We start from the raw sequence: 17,981 nt of genomic DNA, 5'->3' as shown, positions 1-17,981 counted from the left end.
AAAAAGTGATTGTACAATTTTTAGAATATATACATATATATATATATATATATATATATAATATTTGTTATCTTTTACCGACCTACAATGTAAATTTACATTATATTATACAATAAATATAAAGTAATGCTACACACACAAATTATTTTATAATATTTTTACAAACTACTGATGTGACAAATTTTTACTAGTTCTAATATGGGTTAATTACTAACATCACATTTTTATTTACAATAACTATTTGGAAAATGTTAAAGTCACATCAGCAATTTGTAAAAATATTGTAAAATAGTTTGTATTGATAGTATTACTCATAAATATATATATATATATATATATATAGAGAAATGATATGTCCACAACACATTTACAACAAATCTTAAGTGGCAGGATGTTACTGGTTGTTATTGTTGGAGCAAAAAAGTAATCTTAGTGTTAGGTTCAAATTTGAACCAATAATAACTAACCACCTATGATTTGTTGTAAAAATGTTGTAAAAATGTTGTGGACGTAGCACCTCTCATATATATATATAGAAAAATTATTGAATATTCTGGGAGTACCATAAATGTGTACTCCCCACTCTCATATAAATTGTAAGTCTCACAATAAATTTAATTAGTGGAACCTGTAATTATGTGAGAAGTATGAGTATGCATTTATGATACTCCAGAGTACACAATAATTACTCCTTTTTTTTTTCGATGGGACTTATTTATTTATTTATTTAATATATAGGTTGAAACTTTCTTATTTATATATTTATTTAATATATAGGTTGAAACTTTCTTATTTATTTATTTATTTAATATATCCTCCAGTGTTGCCATCAATTTCAGTTCATTAATTTGTTGGTCCTTTTAATTTGAGTACTCCGGTCGATTTTGTTATCATGCCGTTTGATTCACGACATCTTAGTTTCAATATTTTGGACATTTTAATACTGACCTTTTTTTTTTTGAGTGCCAGACTTTTTAAGATTCTTATTTTATTAATCTCTGACTAGCGGGAATTACCCAAGGCATTCCGATTTTAACAATGGATTTCTATGGAAAAATGGATTTTTATTTATTTATTTATATGGATTCCATGACTGTGAATTTTTTATTTTTTATAAAATAATTATACCCTAATTTAGTCTGTTTGACAAATAAAGGTATAATAATTTTCTCACCTTGTCAATCTTTATTTCCTCTCTGTATCTATTGTACACAGAGCCGGCTGAACAATAAATACAATTGATGCAATCACCTAAGGTCCCCATTTGTAAAAAATATATATATATATATATATATATAATATTTATCTATATATTTAATTACAAAAATAAATTTTTTTAATCTTTTTATTGGTCAATAAAATTCATTAAAAATGTCTCATTTTATCTTAAATTGTAGAAGATTAAAAAAGAAAAAAAAAACAATGCACAATCTGCTCACTGTCACACTCCACAGTGACAGTGCACATTGCATACAACTTGATAGAATGAGTATATAATATTTTATAATCTAAACAAGTTGAAAAAAAATTTCATAGCTACTATGCAAGTGCAAGAGATCTCTGCATATAGCTATTAGCTAGCCTCCACTCACACAGCTACACGGCCTACACATACACTAACCCAGTAACCCACCCACATGGGCCACACCCACACCCAATGTATACCCACTCAAATTAAATTTTTTTTTTTATTCAAGCTTTTACTTTATGGATTATTATAAATTATCACACTAACTAATAGTTTGATGTATATCATATCATGTCAATTGTATTATAGTGATACTAATTTATTGAACCATGTAATAAATTAATTTTTATCTGTGGAGGTTTAGAGTTTTTAGACTTTAAAGTATAAAGTGATCATGGCTTTAGAAAATTTGCAATAACCAATCGGTAATTTTGCGTCTCAAAAAGTAAGGAAAATAGATTTTAAATAAAAAATTTTTAATAAATATTTAATATAAAAAAGACTCCACTTAAAATTTTCGCCTAAGACCTTCAAAGTTGTTAAGCCGGCCACCTAATTGTGCAAAGACATTTTAATTAGAACACAAACAATTTCTATAAGATTCTTGAGAACTAGCTGAAAACTAATCATGTATCGCGTTCTTCAAAATTATATTCAATTACTAATCATTAATCAAAGGAAATTAAGTAGGCATTGGGCTAGACTTATGTTGTGGAGAATTTATTTGCTTAAGACTGAAGTAGACAACAGTTTTAAGCTGACTTTAAGCACATAAGTTAATTTATTTGTTTAAACTTTAAAATCATTTTCTACCTTGCCTTTAAACAAGCAAATTATCAAAGTATAAGCTAACCAAATTCACTCTAAGCATCATTATATTATTTGGACATACAGACCACACCCCAAATAAAGATTAATATATCATATATAAATCTAAAACTGTCCCGTAACAAATTGGTGCCATACTTGACTTGTTTAAATGGCGAGTTAGGGTGAATCAACTTATGGGTAACACTGGTAGACTTTTTTCTTTTCTTTTTTTCTAATTTTGTGTAATTGTATTAGGAATTTGAAGTTGACACTTGACACAGTGTATTTGAAAGAGTCAAAACTTTTTTGTTAAAGAGAAAGATAAGTTTGGAAGAGTCTAAACTTAACCACAAGCTACATATAAAGTTGGATGTTATCTTTCGATTAAAAAAAAAAAAAAGAATTACAATTATTTTTTTGAGTTCTATTTAATTGCAGGCAATCTCTTGAAAATTCATTTTAAGTAACATATAATCCATTTATAGAATAGTTATAGTAATTTATTGACCCATTTTTATTGTATAATAAAGTTATATTAAAATTATATATTGTAAATGAAAATATTAACAAAATTATTCACCAACTTACGATGCAATTCTTAAATATGAATATTTCTAGTAGATTAAGGTTTAATTTATACTAAATATTTACTTATTTTTCTTTACTTAACCTACTATATTTTACTCATAAAATTTTTATATATTAAGTTATCTTTGTAGATTATTTATCTTTATGTCATTATTTACATGTGACAAGTGCACCTAGTTTTTTTTTTTATGATAATAAGATTAATAAACCTTGGAATATATAAACTTAATAATTTATGTATTATATAACTTCTATTTTTGAGTGTTTCGTTTATTTTTTCTTTTATTTATATTGAAAGAATTAATGACAAACAACAAATGATCAAGTTTCTTTCTTTTATTTTGGGGGGGAGGGGGGGCAGATGAAAAAAAATACAAGATGTACCAAGTTGACCTAACCCTTATAAAATTAGGTAAGAGGTATAAACTTTGTAATCAGTTTAGGACAACTTGTTTTTAACACGATTGGATATAACCATGTTCAAATTAAACCTAAATTCGATTTATTTGAGTTCTAACCTATGAGAAGGTATTTAGTATCAAATGATACTATGTTAGCTATATCAAAATTTAATAAGTATATGACATATTAGCAAAAACTAACTACCTCACTAACAAATGAAAGACATATGTTAATAAGTAATTATTTTCATACATATCTATTATTTATTGAATTTTGATACGTATGACGTGGTATCATTTAATACAAAATACTTTTTCTCTAACCTATTAATTGTCAAGTTTACTGTAAATTGAAGTTCTAAATTTTTTATTAGAGAAATGCTAATGAATGCCCTTAGGGCATTGTTTAATAATTCATTTAAAGAAAATTTTTATGGAGGAAAAAAGAAAAGTAATTAATATTTTGACAGCTTTTTTCATTTCCCATAAAAGTGATATCAAAATTTTTCTAAAATAAATTGTTAACCAATACCTTAAGGCTTAAGGGCACTTGTCAGCCTGACCCTTTTTTATAATCATATTTTCTACACATTCTTGTCACACATACAAGCGGACGATCACAATCAATGTTCTCAATTTTTTCAATAAGTAGAGATTAGTCTCTCATAAGCTATTTGTCTCATACGAGTATGAGTAAACATGCATGTATAATGTATTCGATGTATGAAATAATAACACGGAACCAATCATTCTCAAACAATGGGCCATCAACAAAACCATGGGCACCACGCTCACTTGTCCTCCCATCACAGTCCCTGGTATGAAACTTATCCACAATGAATCTACACGTCATTTCTTTAACTTTCATTAATATTCTTCCTTTTACTCCTTTTTCTTTTTCTTTTTTTTTCTTTTTTTTTTTTTTGAAGATGCGATTGGGATCTAGATTTTTCACCACTTGGACAAGCCAGTCCCCGTTGTATCTACTGTTCTACTGCACACCAAACATAGAAATTCCACCTAAAACTACATCACAAGTTAATCATATTAATGCAGGTCCAAAAATCCTTTCTACTTGGTCGATCCCAATACCACCACAATTTTCCTTGCACTCCCTATCTTGATTTTTTTTTTAATATGAATTTTCTATATACAATTTTTTTTTCTGGGAAAAAAAAGGCTATAGACCTATAATACCTTTGGGCTCTTTTAAATTTTTTAGTTTTGGACTGTTATGTACGTTAATGAATGTCAAAATGTATAATTTATAACGACAAGTATTAGTGTTTGTAGAGTGTGGAGGTAAGGGTCAAAATTCAAGTTTTCATAAATGAGTTTTACACACATATACACTTAGATTAGCTTAGAGTAGAAATTCTATTTTGTATATAATAAAAAAAATGTAATCCTTTCATCATTAATGCCCTCAAATATCTTAAAATTATGTCATTCTTTCATAAATATTGCAATTAAAAAAATCATTTTAGGGTCTTTAATCCAGTCTTGACATAAGAACCACATTAATAGTGATTTTATTCTTGGATTGGTAATTATAAATGAGTCAGGTTAATGTGTGCCCTAAGGGCATACATTAAACCATTCATTTTTTGAAATATTTTATGAGAAATTAAAAAAATTGTAAAAAAATTTCAATTTGCGATAAATTTTTTTTCAAAAATTATATACTATTGTGTGCCATTAGAGCACATATTAATAAAATTCATTATAAATTTTAATACTTTCAGAGATTATAATGACAACCACCCTAAAATCATATAAGACAAAAATGTATTTCAGCAAGATAGTAAATTATATTATTAAAAATCATGTCAAGAACAAAATTCTTATTTTTCTTTTTCAACAAAATTCTTATTTTTCTTTTTCAACGGATAGGAAAATAACTAACATGTGAAAGACTTTTAAATATGATTATCAACACCTTGTCATTTCAAATTGAGTGGTTCAAGTAGTTACGCTTCAATGAATATATTGTACTCAGTATAATAATCTCATCAAAGTACTCTTACCGTCACCTGTTGTAAATAGGACGAGTCCACACCAAAAACTTTTTATTATATATATATATATATATATATATATTTAAAAAAAAAAACACACACACACACACACCTGCTACTGCCACTGAGGAGGACTGAAAGCACAAGATTCCTTTTTTTCTTTTTCTTTTTTTCTTTTCTTTTCCTTTTTCGTTTTTGGAAGAAACAAAGCACAAGATTCTTATTCAATCTATTGGGATATTTACTCCATCACCATCTTCCTTCGATCCTGACCTTTCAGGGCTGACACGGTGACACCCTTTATATATCAATGACAATGAGTCAATATAAGTTTATCTATTAAAAAAATAATAATAATTACTATATAAGTTGGGGAGGAATTTTTTATTTCCCCCCCCCCCTAATCTTTCTACGTGAGCATATATAAATAATATAATACAGAAATTTCCAGCTTTTATTCCAACCCCATCTTGAAAAGTTCATAGAAAATATCGTACACAACACTACATGTTCATTTTTTCAAACTGTATTTCAAAATTGGCATATATTTGAAGCATCAATAAACCAGAATTTATTAAAGTTCAAAGTACTTAATTAAGGAAGAATATAATTACCCTATCGCCTTGCTTATGACCTGGAAAAGCACTTAACATTAACATCTATAATATTTGTAATTATCAAACCCAACATATAGAATCTCTGGTGTCAGCTCTGCCTGTCCTATGTAATTGGCATAAGATCTCTAACAAGTTTAATTTAACATCTTATTCCTATGGACATTTTGATACTCAGCCGCACTATATGTCTTCTAGTATACTATTTGTTTGGTGCTCGGACCCTTAATTTAGGTCCAAGTTGCAATCAGAACACAGAAACCTTGGACCCACCCATGGTTTTGAATGTGAGAAACTTAGACCCAACTAATTTAAAAATATGATTGAATGAATCAAGCCACCATCCAAAGTTCTTAGTTCAGGGGCTAGACTATATAAAACATTGAAAACCAGTTGAGCTTTTTTCCCTTTTAATTCCACTTTTAAAGATTATATTTGAGCACTATATTGTAGCATATTAATAGTATAATGATACTAAGCTTTCAAAAAAAAAAAAAAATGGTACTAAGCTTTCAACGTGATGAAGGTGGCATGTTGTGGCAAGTTGAGAGAGGATTGCATATTGTGTCCCACTGTCCCCTATGCATATTGCATAGGACCGCAGAGGCAAAGCCAAAAATGCTATGGAGGTAGCTTCCTTCGATTATAACTCATATGACAAGGCTATTATGGCCAAATTTGATTGTGGTTCTCATCAAAATAATTTTTCTTGGAACTTTAGTGACATTAATTTTTTGCCAAAATAAAACACTGTTAAAGTGGGATACAGCTTTTGTCTACTGCTTTTTTGCACTAAATACGCTACAATGTAAATACATGTCCAAAACTGAACACGTGTCCAAATCGTATCGTTTTCGGTGTAAAAAGGCGTTGGACATAAGCTTTATCCGTTAAAAGTGAATATTTGTATTATTATTTATTCTTCCAAAAAATAAAAGGTGAATATTGTGATTACGTAGTAACGTGGCGTACTATGAGAGAAGAAATATGATTTGAATTTTTCTCACTCATTTATTGTAACCATTTTACTATGAAAGAAGAAATATGATTTGAATTTCCCTCACTCACTTATTGTAATCATTTTTTAAAATGTCCATCAATAATTTATCTGTTCTTAATTCTTTATGATTGAATTCCTTTTTGAAAAAATGTCATACACTTAGAAAATCACCAATGACTCGGACCAAAACTTGAAAATTACACGTTTGGATAATATTTGATCACATGATCATTTCACAATTAATTATTTATGAGCACCAAATCATGTTGAGTGATGCTTGAAAATAAAATTATGTATATTTATTATATCATGAAACTAAACACATGTATTGATCTTTTTAAAAAAAATAAATAATAAAATAAGTAATAATTTTGACATTTTCTATCAATGTAACCGCCTGTTAAGCTAGATATCACCAAATTTAGCAAGCTCGAATTCAATGAATAATTTAATATTCAAACCAAACTTAAATAGGTCAATTCAATTCAGCTCCAGTTCGAACTACCCACAAAAAAAGAAAAGAAAAATACCAAGCTGAAACTTCCAAGGTAAAAACATTCAACTAATAGTTCTTGATGTAGTTTGTACCTTTTAAAAATTAAAGAAACGGAAATAGTAAAAGAGTTTGGCTCCCTCAAAAAATTTTGTGCAATGGATGCAATATGAGCATAATACGGGTCCAAAAATGGAAATCAAAATTGCTTTGAGAGCAAATGCAAGTGTAGAAAATATGCGAAAAATATAAATCAAAATTGCATTGAGAGCAATTGTGTGGGTATTGGTTTTAAATTAAAATTTATTTGACCCTAAATGCATCATTATTGATTTTGTGGGGCGTAAAAGGACCCAAGTGGGCATTTGGGCCCTTGGGCTCTAGCAAAGAGGGTCAATCTGTTCTTGGGTTAAGAACTTGTTAGTACTGCGGATCGGCCCATACGTTGAGGGTCCGAGGACACATTCGAGGGTGAGTTTCTCTTCGGACAGACCCAAGAAAACTCGTAAATTCAGTACGAAGGCCAAGACAGAATTCTGGAAAGACTGTTGGTTAAAAGGGGGAAACCTTGAACCTTCTAGATACACCAGTGTTTGAGAAACACCAAGAGCAAAGGCTGCCACCTTCACATTAAAGACTCTGCACCTACCTCCCTGGCCGCATTAATGGGGAAGTGACCCCTGAACAGTAAGGCTGAAACTTTTGGTCACTATTCAAAGGCACTAAGGGAAGAAATATCTCGGGAGGAAGGGGTTTGAGCAAACATGTGGATAAAGCATCAGAAAATGAAGTATTTAAGGGGGTGTCTGTAACTAAAAAGGAGAGGAAGAATTGTAACTTTTGAGAAAGAAAGAGAAATAATACAGAAGTAGTCATCGGCTCACGTCCGAGGAGGTCTATTTGTAATTATCATTTGTTATTTACAATTGTTTGCACATCTTAGCCTGTTATTAAGTTCTCAGTACTTCTAATCTAAATTTCAAGCCTACACTCTACAAATTTCATTGTTTAAGGCTCATTGGGCCTGAGCCCGTGATTTTCTTTGGGTCCAGGTGCAATTGTGTACTTACAGATTTCATCAGATGTTTCGCGTGTTGCTAATTAAGGCATCAATTTGTTTACTACTAAGATTGTTTGGGCATCAACTTGTTTAGTCAACATAATAATGAATTACCTAGCTTCTTGGAATTGGATAACATTGAATCACGATAAAATTTAGGAAAATTTGCATTTTTCCATCATAAACTACATCTCATTTTATATTTACATCTTGAATTACAATAATGCATGATTATACATGCCCTTAAACTAAAATAGATGTGATATTTTCCCTCTCTCGTCACTTTCTCAATTAAATCTAATAAAATGTCTTATTAACAAAACCAATTTATTCTCTATCGTCTATTTTGGATAGATGCGTGGATTAGTCTTTTAATGCTAAATTTCGTTAAATTTAACCTAATAATTGATGACATAGGAATAAGTATTACAAAACTATTACTTTTGAAGTCCATCATGCATTTTAATAATTCAAAAAGAAAAAAGTGTAAATTAAAGTATAGTAAAATAAAAGCTAGAAATTTTAGGAATGGTTTGTTATTGTTATTTAAACAACAGTTTTTAATATTTAAACAATATTACACGTACTTCTATACATTTTTTCACAACAAACATATTTTTACAACACAATAATAACATTACTAAAAATCTCTTCCACAGCTGCCTTTAATCTCATACTCGTTAACTCAGAATTGCAATTCACTTTCCGTAGTTTACTAGCATCTTCTCCATCAATCTCAAAAGTCGTCTCAATTAAGTAAAATATTGAATTAGCCCATAGTCATAGCAGTTAAAAAATAAAATTTAATTATCAAACAATGTGCATTTGCATTTTTCACGCAGTCATGAGTCAACATGTGCCAATAAAATTGCACCACGTAATAAGACAAGGAGTAAAAGTGACTTCAGCAGGGCCACGAAAGCAACAAGCGGGGCCAATGTAATCATTTTGCTGACATGTCAGAAGCTCGCAGTTAATTTAAAACCCTTGTAGTCAGTACTATCTGGATTCTTTCACTGAAAAGTTTAAAACTATATAATTTTTATGTGATTGGTAAATAAAAAATAATTTGTTTATGTATAAGTGATAGTTAACCACTAACAATTTGTCATATTAAAATTGTGATAAAAAAATTATAAAATAATTTATGATCCTAAAACTACTCTACTTTCACAGCCAATTTGAAACCCTTTATAGCCCATAGCCATTGAAATAATTCTAATCTCAATTTATTGATTTGTGGGATGATGAATGATGAACTATTTTATTTATTTAGGGTCATGTTAATAGATGTTAAGGGCAATTGTTAATAAATTATAAAAGAAAATTTTTGATTCCACTTTCATAGATAATGTAAAAGCTATTAATAATATTTATTGTGTTATTATTTTCCCAATAAAATGTTTCTAAATCAATGCTTTAAGGACACTGATTAACATTTTCCTATATACTTACCACATTTTATTAACCAACTATTACTTATAATTACATAAATCAACAAATTGTGAAATGATAAATTTAGAGACATTAGGTTCTCAAACTGAATTTCACCGCTTGCTTGCACTAACTAATAAAATATAAATAATATTATTTCTTTTAGGAGAATTAAATTTAACAACAAAAGTTTAAATTTAAAAATCTTATATATTACATATAATTTTTATTTTTATAAAATTAAAATACAAATTATTTGTCTCATTTTTTTTATAGTTTTATTTTACACGTCACTTATCACAATTTATTATCGATTCATTTTACATAGGAAAAAGATAATTTAATAGCGAAATTTGGTGTCGCTTGACTGGCTTGACAAATACTCCCTCTAAAAGAGTAAAGTCTCACAAAACAATCAAGCATCCCTATTAAAAAATAGAAATAAAAGAGTAATGTTAGGAAAGTATAATTTGGCAGAATTTTGTACTACAACTCGCCATGTGATAAATTATGGTTGGTAAAAGTATATCCTCACATAGCCCTTCTTTATATTTTTACTAATGTGAGGATACACTTTTACCAATTATAACTTATTACATGGCGAGTTACGATATGAAGGACTTATTTGAAATTTGTTAATTTTGCTGAAATTAAAACTTTTTACTGAAAGTACTGTAGATAAAGATAAAAGTTAGCTAAAATAGTACAGTGAGACCCATGAATAATAGCAAAAATAAATTATATAATAAAATAAGCTGTCTTTTTAATTTGAAGCTAAACGCACAAAAGGTCTTTTGATATCCGTTTATTTTACTAAAACAAAAAACTTTTTTTTGAAAATACTGTAGATAAAGGTAAAAGTTAGCTGAAATAGTATATTAAAGTCCATGATTAGTACCAAAAAGTGTAATAGAACTTATAAATAATAGTAAAAATAAACTAAATAGTAAAATAAGATAACTTTTTAATTTTTGTCAAACATAAAGCGTCCATTTGCATTTTTTTTACTGGGTCCCATACAATTGTTCACAGACTAGCCAAGTATTAAAAAAACACAGCAATAAACAGTAAATCTTAGGTCCCATTAGTTTAAAAATTATTTTACTATAATATTTTCAATAATAAAATTTTATATTCCAACAAAATAAGTATTATTCAAACCTACTAAAGTTGCGAAATTATTTGTCCATAACATTACTCTCAAAAAAAGACAAAAGTTTCCGGTGGGCCCCAGAATCCTAGCACGTCATCTCGTCCTTATCCCGAGCCTCAAAAATCATCGCCCAAAATAAAAGGACCCCACACGCACAAGGTTGAAAAGACGAAAACACCCTCACTCATTTTATTTGTTTCGCTATAAATTGCAGCCCAGCGAATTATTTCTGATCCCATGTTCTAGCTTCTGAACTTTTCTAACAATTCACAGATAGAGAGAGCGCATTTTCATTTTCATTTTATTTTTATTTTTGTTTTTGTTTTTGTTTTAGTTTTTGTTGGTGAAGATGCTAGGAGTTTTCAGTGGCTCGATTGTGTCGCCGCCGGAGGAGCTGGTGGCTGCCGGTAGCCGGACTCCGTCGCCGAAGACAACTTCGGCAGCGCTGGTGAACCGGTTCGTGGAGACCAATGCATCCACGGTGTCCATACAAGCCGGAGACCAAGTGCAATTGGCCTTCACTCACCACAAAGAGTCTCCCTTGCTCCCCAGGTAAATATATCAAATTAACAAAAATAAAGGCTTACAGTTACAGTTACAGTTACGGTTACAGTTACAGTTACAGTTACAAACTGCGTCACCGATAATAAACACGGGAAAAAATTGGGTAGACTAAATTAGTCTCTGATTAAATGATCTGGACCGTCTGATCTGTGGAATATTTTTCTTTTTTCTTTTTAACGGCTTAACTACGATTGTAACTGTCGTATGATTAATACAAAAGTCTGATTATCAGGTTCAATTAAATCAAATCAAATCAATTGATAAAAAAGAGAAAGCAAAATTCCTTTTATTTTTTTATTTTTTTAAAAAAGTGGAAAAATTATTTGACACGTCTTGGGTGTGGAGATCAGACAGTCATGATTTTATTACAATCAATCATATTTGAGTGATGAGCGGTTAAGATTTCGCCATGGTCTACCGCGTGGTGAACTGAAGTTAGATTCTGTGTGTACAGTGTACAACTAGGCTTCTACAACACGTTAGATCTCGTTAATTAAGGATTTTTTTTTGTTTGAATCTCCAACACGTGGACGGTCGGGATGGTAGTTTGCGTGAGATGACATTGACTACCATATGACTTCTTGTCGTTGTGTTTATGATTTATGAAACCAATTTTTGTTTTATGAAATAAGCTGAATCTGGTCACTCGTCTGTTAAGAGAGAAAAAAAAAAAAAAAAAAAGTGAACAAAAGATAGTAATAAAATTTATTTTAAGGTTGTTATCAAACATTTGAAAAATAAGATAGTTTTTTTTTTTTTTTTAAACCCTATAAAAAAAAGAAGATAGTTTTCAAAATAAAAAATAAAAAAATGTTAATGTCGAAATATAAGGAAATTTATTGATTTTTGGATGATGACAAAGAACATGTATCATGAAATGCGGTGCCATTAATTTAACAAGTCAATACACTAAAATTGCTATGAAAAATATTATTTCTTGTATTCTTAAAAATATTTTATTTATTGATAATTTAACAACAACAACAATGAAACTATAGTTTCAAAATTTTGTAGTTGAATATGGATTTTCAACAAAATAGTTGGGATTAGTCATACGTATTTTTTGTCATATTATTTTACCTGAGATCATATTTTTTATTACTTTTTTAATGGATACGTTGCTTGTACTATTTCTATTGAATGCTTATTAATAATTAAACTCTTAAAATAATTTATTATATAATAGAATTTGATGGTCAGAATTTTTTTTTTTTTTTTTTGCCCTTTTAAAGATTCACTTGGACCATATACTTTCTTTTTCCAAATAATAATGTACATGAGATCTAATATTTATACAAGAGGAATGCATATCATATGCATATGCATGTGGATGCAATTAACTATATCTTGTCATATCATACACATCAACTGCCACTTTATGGTGGTCTCACCCACCAATTATCGTATACATATGGTCATAATAGACTTACAAGTCACAACCAATCTTTCTAAATCATTGTTGGTATAGAGGTTTGAATTATTCGTGGGTTCATATTTGGTTGCCATCAAATAGCAATGAATAAAACCATTGACTATTGTGTTGTATGCGAGCATTTTTAGTTCTCGTTTTTTAGGTTAATGACAAACTTATATTTACTTATTTAGGATGAAGTTGGATGGGACATGATGGCCATGGCCAGGGCCATGTGCCCATAAAATAAAAGCTCTTTTGGACTTGGACTGGAAAAAGTGGTTGAGACTTGGAATGAGGAATTGAGGATAAGGATTACATGACTTCTAAGTTGGGGGTGGACCCGAAAAAAAGGGATATCTAATCCTAAGCCCCTCAGGATATTCAATGAATGGTGTAAAAAATGAGTGTGAGTCACAATCTATTATTGTGTTGTAACTTTTGTTCAGCCTCTAATCACGGGGATACCATGTTTCGTCATGGACTTTGGTCTGACAACCAAGTTACAAGTGTGACTTGAAATCATGTTTATGTTATGTATGGGACTATAACTATTGTCAATTTTTCATGCTTCATGTGGCACATGTATTTCGCAAGGCTCATATGTTGGGCATGGCGTCTTGTGATGATAATCAATAAACATGGTATGGGCTAGTGGATATGGCTGTTGGATTCCGTTCCATATACGTATTAGGATCTTCTCTATTTGAAATGGATTAATTTCATGGTTCAAATTAAATATTATAAATCTAAAGACGTATTAAATGTCACGCCATTTAAAATTTCAAAAGACATACCACTCTATATACTGTCAAATCCAAGAAATAAAATCTTAATTATGAATGGATTCTTTAATCTCTCCACGCTTGAAATAGTGAGGATCCAGTTCCTTTTATAGAGGTTTAGTTTCTAGTTGAATCCCCTTATATACTTTTAACCAAAAAAATTGTTATTTCATTGCTTTGAGTTTCATGCTAACCATATGGAAATCTAACAATTGTGGATGGGAATGGCAGGTCGTTTGCAGTGAAGGATGAGATATTCTGCTTGTTCGAGGGAGCCCTAGACAACTTGGGAAGTTTGAGGCAGCAGTATGGGCTTGCAAAATCTGCAAATGAGGTGGTTTTGGTCATTGAGGCTTACAAGGCACTCCGTGACCGTGCACCTTATCCTGCCAACCATGTTGTTGGCCACCTTAGTGGGAATTTTGCTTTCATAGTCTTTGACAAGTCTACCTCTACCTTGTTTGTTGCTTCTGTAAGTTAGCTCACCTACCGAATGCCTTAGTAAGGTTAATAGATTTGGTTTATTTCTAACATCAATTGGGTTGGTGTTAATTGTGACAGGACCAATATGGTAAGGTTCCTCTGTATTGGGGAATCACTGCTGATGGATATGTGGCCTTCGCTGATGATGCAGATTTGCTTAAAGGTTCTTGTGGCAAGTCACTTGCTTCTTTTCCTCAAGGTGGGTGAACAATATATATGTGTTTGTGTATCCAAAAAACCGTGACTACATATGATTCGAATCATACTATTGATGATTTAATAAAGATAATAGAGGTGGCTTCTAATTAGCTCAACTAGTATAATCTCTTGTCGTTACCGAGGATCGAATCCTGCTTACACCAAAAAGAACCCTATGGGTGTCTTGACTTGATGGTAACAAGCAATAATCATATAGCAAATGCCATAGGATAAAAATCTTATATAGAAGGGATAAACATGGAGGATGTTGGAGTACAATAAAATAGGATTGTTATCATGGTCACCCAATGATCTTGCTAATTTCCTACTCCTTATTCTTTTGGAACAAAATTTTCTTAACATCCTTTTGAACCCAATCCAGTCAATTTGATTTTGCATTTGCTCCATCATCAGTATTTTATTCAATTTATTGACAATTCTACTTTGGATTCTGTAGGATGTTTCTTCTCAACAGCAGCAGGAGGACTAATGAGCTATGAGAATCCTAAGAACAAGATCACTGCAGTTCCTGCTACTGATGAAGAGATCTGGGGTGCAACATTCAAGGTAGTGACAAATTTTTATATACAAAACAAGTTTATTTTCTGTTCCAGATCATTCTCTGTGAATCTCCGTGACTCCTCTTGTGTTTGATGTCCTAACCATAGCATCAGTATTATCATACTAGACTTTTAATAGTGCAGGAGGGTGTTGTTAGTAAATATTTCAAGTGCTATTATTTTATTGAATGGACATAACAATCTATTTTCAATAACATATTATAATAATTCACCAACATAAAGGAAAGTATTAATTATGTCACTTGTACGCTGTCGCTTTTATACACATAAAAATAATGGAATTTGTCTCTATAAACTATAATGTAAGTTTTTAGTAACAGAGACTACTGTGAATATTAAAATGATGTGTCATGATATGATTCTAACCATGGTAAGATATGTCCTTGAAAAGTTGCAACTATGGTGTGAATTAAATATGGACATTTGATGTCCTCTTCAAAAGAAACGTATTCACTTAAGATACTGAGAATAACAAATGAAGTCACTTTCTTTCTTTTGGAGATGGAGTGTGTTGATGAAGTATGAGTTTCTTGTGTTGTTTTGTTTCTTCTCTCTTTCCTTTTTAACCAAATGTAAAAAGCACCTATTTGTTGTCTTATTATTTAGTCCCATAGGTTGAACTTAGATATTTCCAAATGTCACCCAACAAATTAGATGACTCAACTCTTGGAGTTATTTGAAAATTATAAAATCCAATATCATAATCTTATTTTTGAATATAATATGCAAAATTTCCATATTTTGTGCAAGTAATTTTTTATATGAATGATGATGCTTTTTTATTTTTACATAATTTTTTTGTGGCATGGATTTAAGTGTGTTAAGTTCCATGGAATTTACTTAGCCACACACTATTATTACATTATTATGTTGTATTGATTGGTCAATTTGTTGGGATGGAATTTCAGGTGGAAGGGCCAGCAGTTGTTGCAGCCACAGAGTAGAGATTTTCCTTCTCTTGTGGACAAACAAAATGTATATCTATTTGGGAGAGAAGGGTCTTTTATATGGCTAGGTGTGCATGAGGGGCCATGTAAATACCTGAGTATGTGATAAGTGATAAAAGTCGTTAGTAGAGTGGGGATTTGTGGCAGAAATGGCTTTGTTTTTATGGGTAGTTTGTCTTTCTATATTAGCATTTGCTCTAGCTTTGGAATGTATAGTTGTCTTTTCTTGTCTAATAAAGTCTGTATAAGGATTTGAAATCTACCAATTAGTCATCAATCTCTCTGACTTATTGTTATCGTTCAGAAAGCATTAATGCTTAGCCTTAAATTCTATGCATACCTTAGATAAGTCTTTTAGTTAAACAACTGAGACTGGTGCTGATTATTCTTGTTTGATTTTATCTGAAAATGAAAACGGTAAGTTTGATGTTTCCAACATACATAGACGAAACCATTGCCATAGACTCCTGGAACACACCTGAAGTAGCATTCAAGATGTTTCCAATCCCTAAAATTTTTTGCAGTGAAAAAAATGTAGATCATAGGTACAAAAAACATAGCAAAACCAGCTTTTATGTAAGCAAAATTTGTAAAGATAATATTATTCTAATGATAATTATTTAAATTGAAAGTGTTTCAAAACTATTCGAGAATCTAACCTTCTTAAAAATGGTAAGGATAGATTTGGATCCTAAGCCCAAAAAGCAACAGGGTTAGAGCCTAGAGAGCTCAATACAATAAATTTGTAGAAAGTGGGCTTATAGCCTGGGCTTCAATGGAAGGACCAATGCACACAGTGAATTAAGGATAGTAGGAAAGTAAAGAAAATTGAGCTATATGTGAAGAAAATCACTCCTCAACAAAGTCCAAGAAGAGTAGTTCTTGAATATATTTCTACAGACTTGGTTATAATTTATGTTCCAGGATGCTACAGTGTCTTCTTCCACAATTTTTTCGATCCCCCTGTTTTGGTGGGTTTCTTACGTTATATAGCCTCTTTCCGTTGATCTTGACCCTCCATTTGTTGATCACGCAGGCCATCACCCTAGTGCTTGTCCCATCAGACGTTCCCCTAAATCTTCTATGAGTTATGGCAACCAAGATAGCACTATTCAAGGGTTTTCTCCACATAAATGCAGCCAGAGGGTTTGGTAGGGTGCAATTAATGTTGTAGTGCCTTCCGTCCCTTCAGATACAACAAGCTTAGCCCCCTCTCTGAAGTCTTTCCCCTACAGTGTGGCCCCCTCTAATGGTGTGCCAGTGACGTGGCCATGGCTCGCCTTCCTAGCCGCACTGTCCGAGGGGATGGTCTCCTCGGAACTGCACTAGACTCCTCGGCTGTGGGTACGACATGTGGCATTGCTATCTTATTAAATTGTTGTACCCCACAATGGCCACTCAAAACTCCAATTTTTTCCCTTTTGTCCAAGGAGAAAAATGGGGTTTTAACCTTGAGTAATTGCTTCCACATGCTTCTTTGAATTTCCCACGTGAGATTGTCAATTCGCATGCCCTGTAACCACTTCTAGCGCTTCAGAGTCCGCAACGTTTCATTTAATGCTCCAAGTAGTGCTGTGTCTCCCACATCTTACGATGAGATGGAGATCCTATGGCTGGGATTTCTTCTCGAAATTTGGGGCAGGATTACTCCCGCCCAACTCTACCTCCTATATAAGGTGTTTAGGGGATTTATTTCTCCCACTTTCCAAATCTTCGAACTTCCAAGACTCTCCAAATCTTCAGACCTTCAAGAAGCTCCTAAAGTGACTTTTGCCATTATTTTCGTAAGTTCCCTCATTTTTAGGTTTCTCTTCTCCTTGGCCAGTCTCCTCGGCCCTCCATCTTCCGTTTCTTTCCTCACAAAAGTTTCTTTCTCTGCTCCTTAGTCTATTTCGATGGGTAGGCTCGCTCATTTGGTAAATACTTCCGTAGGCATGGAGGGGTTTAGGGCCCTATATCACATTCCTCAAGGG

The 17,981-nt window shown here is 31.3% G+C and overlaps 1 protein-coding gene across 1 annotated transcript; it reads left to right on the top strand.

Annotated features, from left to right (window-relative positions):
- The first annotated feature begins 11,201 nt into the window (after positions 1-11,201).
- On the top strand, positions 11,202-16,298 carry LOC142626206 (stem-specific protein TSJT1). Its single transcript, XM_075800000.1, has 5 exons — positions 11,202-11,591; positions 14,031-14,271; positions 14,361-14,481; positions 14,938-15,047; positions 15,970-16,298. The coding sequence occupies exons 1-5, from the start codon at positions 11,389-11,391 to the stop codon at positions 16,003-16,005; spliced, it is 711 nt and encodes a 236-aa protein (XP_075656115.1). The 5' UTR covers positions 11,202-11,388; the 3' UTR covers positions 16,006-16,298.
- The last annotated feature ends 1,683 nt before the right edge of the window (positions 16,299-17,981 follow it).

This window comes from Castanea sativa, chromosome 2 (genome assembly GCF_040712315.1).
Source record: "Castanea sativa cultivar Marrone di Chiusa Pesio chromosome 2, ASM4071231v1".
NCBI classification, from domain to species: domain Eukaryota; kingdom Viridiplantae; phylum Streptophyta; class Magnoliopsida; order Fagales; family Fagaceae; genus Castanea; species Castanea sativa.
This window is presented reverse-complemented; position numbering and strand designations above follow the sequence as displayed.

What these genes read in the sequence shown, in the direction of transcription:
- LOC142626206 (XM_075800000.1), top strand. Translation starts at nt 11,389, where the DNA reads ATGCTAGGAGTTTTCAGTGGCTCGATTGTGTCGCCGCCGGAGGAGCTG. An exon ending in GAGTCTCCCTTGCTCCCCAG is followed by an intron (nt 11,592 to 14,030) that starts GTAAATATATCA and finishes TGGGAATGGCAG; the next exon opens with GTCGTTTGCAGTGAAGGATG. An exon ending in TCTGGGGTGCAACATTCAAG is followed by an intron (nt 15,048 to 15,969) that starts GTAGTGACAAAT and finishes ATGGAATTTCAG; the next exon opens with GTGGAAGGGCCAGCAGTTGT.